Source organism: Scomber scombrus, chromosome 15 (genome assembly GCF_963691925.1).
Source record: "Scomber scombrus chromosome 15, fScoSco1.1, whole genome shotgun sequence".
Lineage (NCBI taxonomy): Eukaryota > Metazoa > Chordata > Actinopteri > Scombriformes > Scombridae > Scomber > Scomber scombrus.
The window spans coordinates 11,380,063-11,392,751 of record NC_084984.1 but is presented as its reverse complement, the minus strand read 5'-3'; the positions used below and the strand labels follow the sequence as shown (position 1 = coordinate 11,392,751).

Sequence of the window (12,689 nt, the reverse complement as noted above, 5' to 3'; positions counted from 1 at the left end):
AGCTCTGGACTTAAAGTCTGAGCCATGTTTCCTTTTCCTAAAGCTGAAATTGATTCCCCTTACATAATGGTATATTTACAGCCGCCTTGGCAGAACACACAGACACAGCTCTTTATTTAGTTGGCATGAAATCAGAACAGAGATACTTGGCTCTTTGACAGCCCTGTGACCTCCTTGAACGGACTGACCCATTGCCTCCCTGACTGTCTTCATGACAACTCATTAAAACTGTTTATAATTCATACTGTTCAGCACTTCCTTTAAATATGTATTGATTGAATCTCTTGTGTTTTATCAAGGAGGGGTTTTTTTAAATCAAGGAACTACTTACCACACTGACTCCCTGCATTGTTGTGGCTAACCTTGTGGCTTCAGATCCCTGAGTGGTAGAGGTATCATGTTTGCCTGTCAGCACCAAAGAATACAGAGAATTTAGAGTTGATGACCATTATTCTCCATTTTTTTGGTGCTTTGATTACCTGCTTCACTATGGGGGCCGGTAGAAGGACAGTAGAGCCAAACAAACCTTGTCCCCTTTGACCTCCCCATTCACTCTGTTACTCATTCAGCATCAGATGGTAATGGATAGCCATAGTCTGTGTTCTCCGAGAGACAATGTCTTTGGGGACTCGGGTGGAGTCTAATGTTGTGGTGTCTGCCTTCAGATTATGTCTATTGACAGGTAAGGACCACCACTATACCAGGAAGAAAATTAGCCATTGATACCCTACTGGAGGTCAGGTGAAACGGAGAACCATTATAGATACATGGGAAGATATAGCTGCAGAGAGAGGAACTTATATCATTAGACAAGAGCATGACAAAAAAACAAAGTAGCATCAGGTATCATTCAGCATGTCACCATTTGACATTTTAATATGCATGCAATTGGACTTCGCTGACATGGAGGGCTGCACCTGAGGATTATTTTTTATTTTTATAGGTTCATGCTTAGTTTTGTGACTAATCATTCATTTACTCAATGCAATGTCTGAAAATATTGAAAACTGCTTAGCATAATTTCTTGAATCCCTAAGTGGTATCTTCAAATTGGTGTCATATAATAACAGAAGGGAACAAACTGGATTTGAGAAACTGAAACCAGTATATGTTTTACTTTTAATGTAGAATTTACTTTTTTTTCTTTTATATTTGAATTTGTTTCAGTTGTGAGTTGTTTCCCAAAATGCTGACGGATTTGTGAATGTGCAGTTTGTGTGGTTTGAAATGAAAGTTTAGATTTACAGTATTTTAGATAAACAAGGTCAACTCTACTTGATTCAGCACTATTGTTATTACTTGACCTGTCTACATTCATTTAACTTACTTATTAAAGTCTGTGCACACTTTTTGACAGTTTAATCATAGTAACAATGCTGTCTATACTCACTTAAGATTGACCAAACTGTCATATCAAGGCTGATTTGACTCTATGTGCAAAGGGTCATTAAAGTTATCTTGATAAGGTCTTAACAGTTTTGGCTGAAGATGTTAACAAAGCATTGTAGTGTGAATGGGGGATTGCATGTTTGCTTATGGGGTCGCGCCCTGTGTCAAACCAGTGGCCTTTTTAAAGCCAAGCCTTCAGAAAAATCTGCCCATTGTTCCCATTACAGCGCTTAAGAGCAGTGTGTGTGTGTGTGTGTACTCCCCAACCCCCTCTTCAAACCTCACCTCCCTCCCCTCCTTCCCTTTCTCTTTCACACCCTCTCAGCTGTGCTCACTCACTCATTCTGAGCCAGGCCAAAAACTGGCAGAGCAGCTCCTCACTCAGGGACTCCCGTCCTCAAGTTAACCCAGGCGCTCAGGACTTTGTAACCCATTCAGGAAGCTTCTTTTCTGGACTGCCAAACATAGGTGCGTGGGGGAGGCATGGAGGTTGTTCATCGGGCGATTCATAGTTTACCACAGTATGGATTATCTGATTTAATCTCTTCACATTCAGGTAATGACAAGTATGCGTTTGAATATTTTGAGCCAGTTGATAGACATATACGCATTCTCTCTAGTATAGCATTTCTCTAGACGTGCACTGACTACTTTACCAGACTACTTTGTTGTAACAGCTGCACTTTGCAATGGGATTAGATCATGTGGAGATGATATCACTCATGAATGAATTTTTTCAGTTTCCATTATTTTTAAACCAAAGACGAAAAAGGAAACAGTGTCCTAATTTATCCTAATTTAATCTTTACATATGAATGAACAAACTTTTAGTGTACAGTAGTGTACTGGCTTGTCGCTCAGTGAGTGACTTCCTGTTCTGTTGGAGGTATTTATGATGTGTGGACTTCTGAGAGGACTATCATTAGACACAATATTGAATCTCAACTTGCCCCTGCTTGCATGCAAACAAGAAGACTCTTACAGACAAGAGAGAACAGACGCTGATGTATTCATTTAATCCCCCACTGTGCGTTCACACACACACACACACACACACACTGAGAGAATTATGACACATATTTTTGTCATTTAAAGCTAAACAAGGTAGTTACAGTGTCTGCATTGTTTTCTGGGCCAGCAGCAGCTGCTTCCTCCACTTGGCAGGCAACACAATCAAAGTCTGGAAAAACTTACCGGTTTCACTCTCTCACAAAATGTATTCCACTTTTGAGTGTTACAAATGCTTTTGGGGTGTAGTTGTTTAACCCTTTTAATACCCATTCTGTTTGAATGAAGTCTGCCTAAACTAAGAGAAATCGACTATACTTTTGATTGTTAGATACTTTCCATTACCTTGGATAACTTTCTACCAGAAGACTTTGAAGTTATTTTAAGGTTGTCACAGGGTGTTGTTTTTGAAAGTGACTGCATTAAAAGTTTGACATTTTGGGAATATGCTATTTTCTTACTTGCCAAGACTTAAATCTGAGGATTAAAGCCACTTTCATGTATATATGTCCATTTAATATGAAGCTACAGCCATGAGACATTTCGCTAAGCTTAACATAAAGACCTGAAGCATGGGGAAAAAGCTAGCCTGGCACTGTCAAAAGCACAAAAAACAACAACTTACGGGAGGGGAGGGTAAGTGCTTTGTGCGAACTTTCCTTGGCTGGGTGCAGTGACTTCCTGGCCAAGCATCTCCTGGCTGTAGCTTCATATTTAACAATCAGAAAGCAAAAGAAAGAATAGGCCTATTTCCAAAAAACGCTGGACTATTCTTCTCAGTGAAAAGACAAGTCTTATCTATCAAAACATACATGTTCTTCTTCACTTAACATTTCATAGCCCTAGCAACCTGTGTGGGGAACAGGATGCTAGATAAATATATACTGTTTATATAGTTGATTCTGTGACTTCCAGTCCAACATGTTGTAGAGTGGAGTGTTTTACAAGACGTACTTACAGGAGGTACAGGTCACAGTGAAGTGTATCGGGGCTCCAGGTATTTGTGAGCAATTACAGCACAGTGGCATCCTTTGTTGTCTTCCACCTGTTTTGAGCTGTTAGTTTAAAGACTAGTCTGCAGCTGGGTTTGGCCACTTATTAAGGCCAGTGGTCACAACTGGAATGAACAGTTGTTTGCTGTTAGGGCTCAGACTGACTCTAGTGGTAATTAAAACCTGACATACACACAGGAATATAAATAATGGAAAAGATAGAGGTAATTCAATATGGTGCAAGGATGTCCGTGATTTGTTGTTTTGTCTGAGAGTATGCAATTACTCAGATGTGTTATTAATATGCTTTATGCATTAAAATAGCATGCATACAATCTATCCCATGTTAAGCTATGCTGTATGTAGTTTTGAGGTGAATTGTAACCACCTGCTATGTAGTTATGATATAGTTTTCTGTATGTAAATAGCAGAAGTAAACTAAGCTGTCATTTTGGTGTGGTGCTCCACAGCAGAGAATGCTGCCAACAGAATTACAAATAAGTTAAAGCTCATGGCAATTTCTCCTTTTCTGATGTTTTTCTATAAAGTTTTCTATGAGGAATCTTGATCCGTGTGCCTTCTTTGATGTAAGCTGGTCTCTGAAGTACATGCCCGCATGCCTCTGTAAAGCTGACAGTTGTTCACCACTGAGTTTATAAAAGTTTGGAGCAGCGTTCTGAAGCGTGGTGAATCAGGGGGATTGTGACAGCTGCCACGGTTGTCGCTTCAGGTACAGTTGTGTTATGAGTGAAAACCCTTAACTGTCTCTGGCAGTGAACTCCTGCTAAGATTGGAGCCAATGATTGAGGATTTTTTTTATTTATTTTTTTAAAGCACACTATAAGCAGTCTGAGAATTGTGTGGTAGAGAATAATACTTGCAGGCAGCTTAACCACAGCCAGTAAAGAATCTGTCAAAAGGGAGCCTGTAGTCTTTTTCCTTTTTTCTTTTTTTATGCTGGACTGATGAACAGAATTTTCCCACAGGCTAAAATATGATATTTGAGCTAAATGTTGTTTATCTTTCTGCAGTTTAATACTTATTGATCTTGAAGGCTGTGAAAGTTGCAGGCTGTGGGATTGAGAAGCTAATATTTGTTCTTCACAGGGATGCAGCACTCTATCTTTTAATTAACTGATGGTGTTTTTAGCCCAGAATCAAATCATTGATTGACCTCTATACATGTCCGAGGTCAGGAGACAATGCTAGAGTTATCTTGAATGTTGGGCCAAACATAACTCTCCTTTTCACTATAGCATCGGGCCAAAAAGAGATGCCAAAAAACAAAACAAAAAAAACCGTCTCTGCCAAGTGTGCAAATAAAACACCATTCATTAAATGGGATGGCTTCAATACCTATGTAATGCACAAACTGATGACACAATTATGGCAGGCTCTAGACTTGGCTCTGTGCTTTTGTTTTTCATCAAAACCAATCACTCTAGTTTGGTAATTTAAACTCTTGGTCACAAACACCTGGCTGAAAGCTGACGAATTCACTGCAAGTAAGTCCTTGTCTCTGACTAATGCCTGCAACGTCTGCCAGACAGCAAAATTAACAGTCTGGATCTACCCACGAAGACTGTATTATTTTGTCATCATTTGTCTTGTATTTTTTACTTCTGGAGTAAGTCAGGATTAGCTCTATTATTCTAGTCATTTGTTTCAAAAAGCTTGAATGGGTGGACATCCTGCTGCTGCTCCTGTCGTGATATTTCTGTTTCATTAGAGGTTTGATGTGGATGTGCGTTCTATCCAGTTACTTGAAAAATGTAATCACTTACACATTACATATTGCATTTCAAACTAGTAACATTACTTGACTAATTACTCATTAACAAAAGTAGTTACATTACTTATTATTTTTCTTGTTACTCATCCCAGCTTCATCAAAGGTGCCTTGAGACAACTTCAAAGCCTCCACATGTGGTTTAACAAGTACTCAGCCAACGGTTTGGATGTATTTACTGACCATCAGTAGCTGACTTAACGTTAGCTACAGTGACTCATGATGTTCCCTCTCTGGGAAGCTGCATTGTTAGTTACCATGAGCTTTGAACTGTTAGAATTGCCATTTACTGGGAGTCACATTTCGCCTCTTTTGATGTCGGCTAAGAGCGTCCCCACACTAACCTAGTGATATCATCCATCAAACTACCGAGGAGACTACAAACACATCAGCCCTTAAACTGCCAAAGTAACAAAGCGTTACAGGAATGTAATTACTGAATTTCAAATTGTAAACCACCCAACACTGGTTCTGTTACCATATTTATGGGATGAATACTTACATAAATATTATTAATAGGCCCTAAAGAATTGGTGCAGATGGGTACATAGTTAGCAAATTACCTATTTTCTCAGTCACAGGAACAGCTCTCTCATAACTTCTGTATTGACGGTTTTGATGGATTTGCTCAGAAAGATATCTATTTGCTAAGTGAATTTGACATCTCACCCATCTTTACAAACCACGTAGCCAATTTTAGCCACTGTGGAAGCATAATGAGCATCAACAGGAAATGGCAGGAGGAGCAGGAGTGTGATGTAATAGCCATGGTATGCTGTATAATCCTGTTGCATGCATGTTTAACAGCTTCACAACTGCTGTTTCCAAAAGGAAATGCTGTGTTTCCAAGTAATGGAAACAGAGGTTCTATCGCAGGGGCTGATTGATTTTAAACATGGACAAAAGCACTCAGGGGGACGCCAGGGAATCTCAATTACTTTGCATGACAATCAACACAAACAATGCTGACAGGGTGGAGATGTCTTTGACAGAGATAGTTTTGCAAGCCAAATTGGCCAATGTGTCACTGTGGAATCCATGTGACAGATCCGCCTCAGTGGTCAACGCAATGAGCATCAGACTGATTTAGTAATATGGCATTTCTACCAACAGTTTAATTTCACCTCCTAAATAAAAATGGTTGGGGGGCTCATTGACAGCAGGACAAACATTGCATGAAGTTTATGGAAATGTATCGTTTTCTTGATACTGGCGCATTAATATACTTGCACACTTAAACAACACAAACTGTGTTTCTTCTTGTATATATCATTTAAATTCAGACATCCCAACCTGCAAAAAGTCATTACAGGGAGGTCCATTCCGGGGGGGGGGGGGGGGGGGGGGGGGGGGGGGGGGGTGCGATTGGTCTAATAAGCAGCAACACAGAGCTATCAGGACGCTTTGCTCACACATGTTTTACAGCACTTTGCATATTCCCATGTACAGCTAAATAAATCACTGCAAAAATATCATGCATAGCACCTGCTGTGAAATGGAAACCTGAGAAGTAATTTGTAGGCAGAAAACTTCCTTAACTGATATGAACCTTAAATCTCTTTCTCTCAAGAGCCATATTGCAGTATGTCATTCTCACCATTCCCTTTTTCATTTGATTGTCACCCTTTGGCTTATCAAGTAACCACAAACATTTTTAGTTTTAGTTTTTTAGTTTAGTTTTTTTTAGATTAAGTTATACATACATGTACTGCATTCTGTTGTTTTTTGTTGTGAGTAATTGTCATGATCTCAAGGAACATTTTCCTGCATTTGTAATTGAATTTATTTAGTTGTTTTATAGGTATAGATATTTAGTTTGTTATCCATGTTCGAAAACAGTTTTACTAATTGTTTTGAGGTAGGAAACACTATAAAGTTGTTACCTAGCTTCAAAATGTGTTGGTTTGTCGTTATTTATTTTTTTAGCAGCTACAATCAGTACTCATGTTACTATGTGAGATTTTCAGTCCATTGTTTAAGTTTTATGACTGAAAACCTGTTTCAGTGTCATTTTTGAATGCATCAGGCAGCAGTTTTCACTGTTCACTACTTGCAGAAGGGCAGACAAAGTTATCAACAGGCTAGTTAATACTGGAGCACCCTTGGTTCCAATTTCTCCCAGTGGCCACTCAAAATTAATTCCAACTCCAAATTAATTGTTCCAGCCGTTTTCAATAAGGGTGACAATATATCAAATGGGTGTAGTCACAGTTTATTTTTGCTGACCCCAAGTGGCCAAGAAATCAGTTACTGCAGGTTTAAGTACACCATCTGCTCTTGAGCCCCCCAAAAAGCTTGGACCGTCCCTGTAATGGTCTCTGTCACACAGTGGACACACCAACACGTCGATATATCCTCCTCCTCCTTCTCTCTCCTTCTCTGCATTAAATCCATTGTTTTATCAGTCGGTATGAGGAGTTTGTTACACAGGGACTTCAGGTTGATAATCTAAAGGTGCAGAAAAGGCATTTTTGGAGTGACGGCACCTTTACACCAGCTGAGGAAACACTCACATGTGTGAATGTAAGTGAGCTTCTTATACATAGTGCATTATTTGGTTTTTAAATAGCATCATGTTGAGGAAGCGACAGATGAAATGACATTGCGGATGTGATTCTAGCATGTCTTTATTTTAGTTTTTGGTCATGAATGAACAAAGAGCACACATCCAAATATGAATTGCAAATGGTTGTCTAGGTTCAAAGCAGATACACCATTAACACAAATGTTGCCTTGCACGTTCAAGGCTAAAGATGGGGGTCTGATTGACAAAACTAATCAATTGTGTGTAGTCCATGGGAGGTGTAATTAATAGGCTCTGAGGGCAATTCAATAACGGGTAGTGACTAATCACTGGATCAAGATCAGAGGGCACAAATGTAGGACTTGCTTCCTGCACAATATGGGTCAACATTTGAAATGTGAGAGCTGGTCTGTGAAAGATATAATCAGGAATCTATTACTGCAGGAAACATGGATGACTAAATGAATGAATGGATGGATGGTGCTTGTGCAGACTTGATGTAATAATATTTGGAAGTCATACGTCATAATCATCCATCTGTCAAACCATTTTTACAATATCAAGTAAACCCTGATTTTCAAATATTATGATCTTTACATGGAACCTAATTTTGGTAACGCTGGATCAGTTTGATAGCTGTTAAAAGTGCAGAAACAGATGCCACAAATTATATTACTGTTTTTTTTAGAAGAATAAGAGTGAAGAGTAATGAATTTTGAAACCGGTCATTATTCTCAGCCAATAAGAGACACTAATTAGTTTCCCAGTATAGGATCAACAATTAGCTGTTGCAGACACAAACACATGGTACCTGCTGATACCTGCAATCATGCCTGTGGTTTAATATACACTGTATTATACTAGGCACAAGTTGTTCAGTTTTGCAGCATTAAAGAAACATAAAATGGACTATACAGCACTTACTGTACTTGTGTGGATTCTATTTTCTATCTACTAAGAAGACATGAATATGAAACTGAATACCTGAAAGTAGTTCAAGTTACACTTCATGATGATTCTTCACCTTAACCATCTTTTTTTCAGAGTTTACGTTGTGTTTTTGCCTGTATAGTGAATAAGCATTGTGAACATTGCTGAATGCCAAGCAGGGCAAACACTGGCATCTGCTGCCTGCTAATGAGATCTCATCAAGACTGACAGTGAGCATCAATCTCACTGTCAAAGTTTGACTCCAAATATAGCTGGTAGTCCTGCTCACTGACTACTTGACCTTTCCGTGACACCAAAAAAACACACAGCAAGACACACAGCGAGACTGGAGATCAGAATTTTTATGGTAAACAATTAAAAGCTGTTGAATTCATTAGAAAAATAGTTTGCTTACCAGCCAAGTGACAACTATTTGAGCGCATATGTTGAGTCTATGGCATTCTCCCGTTATAACACTTATTACTAGGGCTGCAATTTATTTCCTTGCTTAGTTATCATTTGGTCAATATGACATCAGAAAATGGTGAAAAATGCCAAGCAGGACACCCTCATTTGTCCTTATTTTAGACCAACCAACAGTCCAAAATATGAAAATATGACATTTACAGTAGTGTACATTCTCACATGTGAGAGCTCTGAAGCAGCTAATGTTCAGCATTTTTGCTTAAAAAATTATTTAAACAATAATTTTATATTCAATTATCAAAATAGTACATATAGACCATCAACTAATTGATTAATCATTTTTTTGCAGCGCTAGTTACAACACTTCAAAGACTTGCAATGTCTCAAGGTATGTCAGCAAGTGAACAATTTTCTGTCAAGTAATTTTTAAATGCATCAGAGTTTATATATTGTGTTGTTGTCTATAAATAGTTTTTAGGCAACAAGCCGATCTCAGCCCGTGATTCAATAAATGAAGCAGGATCCCCGGTGGTCAAACTCATGAATAATTCAACCATTGTGTGACACACCATCATTCTTTTAATAGCTTATTTCTTTATGTAATAGACCAGATGCATTCTTGTGAAATGCCACGACTTGTTTGTTTCACCTCAATAAGGCTGAAGTGGAGCCGTGCAAATTGTCCTGTTGTCATAGTGTTCGCTGCAACCAGATTCAGTATGTGAAACAGGTCCAGACCCTCCGATCTGATCTGTGCGGTTTCACATGACTGCAGAGTGCTCGTGGCCATTATCCACAAGTGGAGTCAGGATGGCTGAACCTGCATCTAATGGAATACCCTCTTCTGCCCTGATATATAAACATTTATTTTGATGTACTGTATGACTGTGGGTGAGATGAACAGGAGTGGCTGTATTTTTAGGGACACCTAGTGGAAAAGTGAGGTCCAATTAAATTATTGTCACACAAGCACATTTAAAGTCATTTTGTGGTGACACAAATGATTATTCCAAGCACATCTTTTTATGTCTTAAACATATTTGGAGGATTATTTCTAATTTATAAAATGTTTTTTAAATTGTTCATCTGAGCTCAGATGAGCAAAAGTGCTGATGACAGTTTATACATGAATTTACAATGAGCATTTTGCTTCGAGAGAGACTTGTGCTACTTTATACAGGATTTTGGTAATTATCTATTTTTCACTCTCTTGAACAGGGGGAGACAGAGAGCGGATGACAGCCAACCATGAGACGTACCTTCTTATGGCCAGCACCCAGAATGACATGGAGGATTGGGTGAAGACGATCCGCAGGGTCATATGGGCACCTTTTGGTGGAGGTCAGTATACAAATAACTGCTGTTTTTTATGAACTTAATAACTTGTTAACTTGTTCATTCGAATGAGAAGTATATGCACAGTCTTACCATCACTCTGATGCACTCAAGGGATGCACTGAATCTTCCTGACAAAATGCATCTTGTATGTGCAGGAATAGTGTGTAACAAGGAGCTGAAAGCACACAACTGAATTCCCTTGAGAGAAAAGCTCTTCCTGTCAGTGACCAAAATGTAGCCTGTGCCTTTAAGTTTTGATACATTTGTTGCTATAAGGAAGAGTTGATTGCATTTGTGCTATGATTTGCATAGATATGACTGCATTGTCCACTTGCATATGTCAGATTCGGACTCAAACATGTACAGAGGTATTGAAGAAGTTTTTTAATTTGAAGTAAAGGGCAGGCACAAGAAGTGAAATCCAACCACTATCATTTAGTTATGTAGCCTCCGGAGCCAACGATAATACGTGACTTAACCATGACAACATGTACAAACAGGTCAGTCAGTGAGTCTTTCCTTCGTCTTTGAAACTGTAAAATCAAATAAAAAACACCAGAATTTGGACATAAGCCTTTGCTGCTCAAATCTCCACTCTGACTGTGAATCATCCCCCTCATTGTTTGTTTTAGCTTTCTGTCTGGCCTGTGCATGCTAATAAACAAAGGAAACTAGTGTTTTAAAAACAATTACATGCTTCAAATAAAACAACAAAGATCCTAGTTTAGTAATCAACAAATAAACCGTGATTCATAGCAGAAGTGCATGATGGTGTAATTGTTCTCATGAAGTTGTCCCTGACTTCGGTGGGATCAGTGTGCTGATTACTGAGTCTCCTGCTGTGCTGCTGTGGCTTGTTATTGACTGTACTGGCAGACATTGGCCTACATTGTGTATGAGCGAGGGCACAAGTGCGGCATTTGTTACCGGACAGGCAGTAAGGGCCGCTCTCGGTGACAGTGTGAATAGATGAGGCTAGAGTTGGCCCCTCTGTTTTCAGTGCAGGGAGTTTGATGGCTATTGCAGTTGACTGCTCTTCAAAAGGACGAGCCATTTGTCAAAGATGCCACAAGAGAGGTGGCTCCATGTTGAAGTGGAGCAGGGTTTTCTCTGTCCTCACACACACACACACACATACACAACACACACACACACACACACACACACACACACACACACACACACACACACACACACACATATACAGAGCGCACACACACACACACACACACACACACACACACACACACACACACACACAGAGAGAGACTCATATTCACATACTTTGCAGTAGCAGCAGGGACTAACTGAGCCCTGATTGGCTGGTCAGTGCCCCTGAAGTGTGATTAAAAATTCTGGATCCAGTTCAAAGAGTGACAGACAGACAGAGAGGGAGCTCCCAAAACGAAGCCACTGTGTTTGACCCACAGAAGAGCTCAGAGCGCCCAAAGGTCTGCTGTCATGTTGGGCTGAACACTCGCTATGATGTTGAATTAATTGTTGAGCAGTTTGACCAAACAAGACAGAGTGGGACAAGAGAGAGTCTGGAGTCAGACCTTTGAGAAATGTGCAGCTGTGGTCTCTCCATCTGGATCTTTGGAGATTTATTTCATGGTAATTACCAGTTTATTTGTAAAGAGTTTGCATTTTAATTTGTACTGTTGTTGCTGCTGGATTAATTCTGTGTTGAAAATTAAATTGAAAACACTACACACATACTGTATGTATTTAAGTTTTCTACAGCCTGTATGGGTACATTTCCAGACTGTTTTTGCTTGTTGTCACGGTTATGGTGCGGTGACATTCAGTAATAGTAATATAGTAAATTTCATATATCTTTTCAGCCAACCAGATACTTTTTTGGTGATATGGACTACATTTTCATTAGAAACAACCATACACTAATATTTCCAACTTTATTGTGACTGTTTCTGTCTGGCTGCAGCAACATTCAACAGCCAAGTTTTTAGTTTGAATATCAATTAATAGTTCCAGTCATTTTTCAAGCAAACATTTTAGGGTATTATTTCGACAAACCAAGCTAAATGTAAACATTACCATGGCCTCGGAGAAATTGTGAATGACAGTTTTTTGCAGTTTTGTGTCTCCTATTTATTCCATAGATGAAGAGATGAAGAGATTAAGCAATTAATCGATTAATCAAGAAGATATTAGATTAATCAATAAGAAATGTAATCCTTAGCTGCAGCTCTATTTTCTACCTATTTCTGTCATAACTTTACAGTCAATGTTCAGATCAGGTGTAAAATCATAGCGAAAGAAACTATAAAGT

At 39.0% G+C, this 12,689-nt stretch overlaps 1 protein-coding gene across 1 annotated transcript in view; it reads left to right on the top strand.

Annotated features, from left to right (window-relative positions):
* Window positions 1-12,689, top strand: part of arhgap24 (Rho GTPase activating protein 24) — a 67,356-nt gene that overhangs the window by 45,235 nt on the left and 9,432 nt on the right. Inside the window, exon 4 of the mRNA XM_062434897.1 lies at window positions 10,277-10,399. Within this exon, the coding sequence (XP_062290881.1) occupies window positions 10,277-10,399 (123 nt within the window). The remainder of the gene's footprint in view (window positions 1-10,276; window positions 10,400-12,689) is intronic.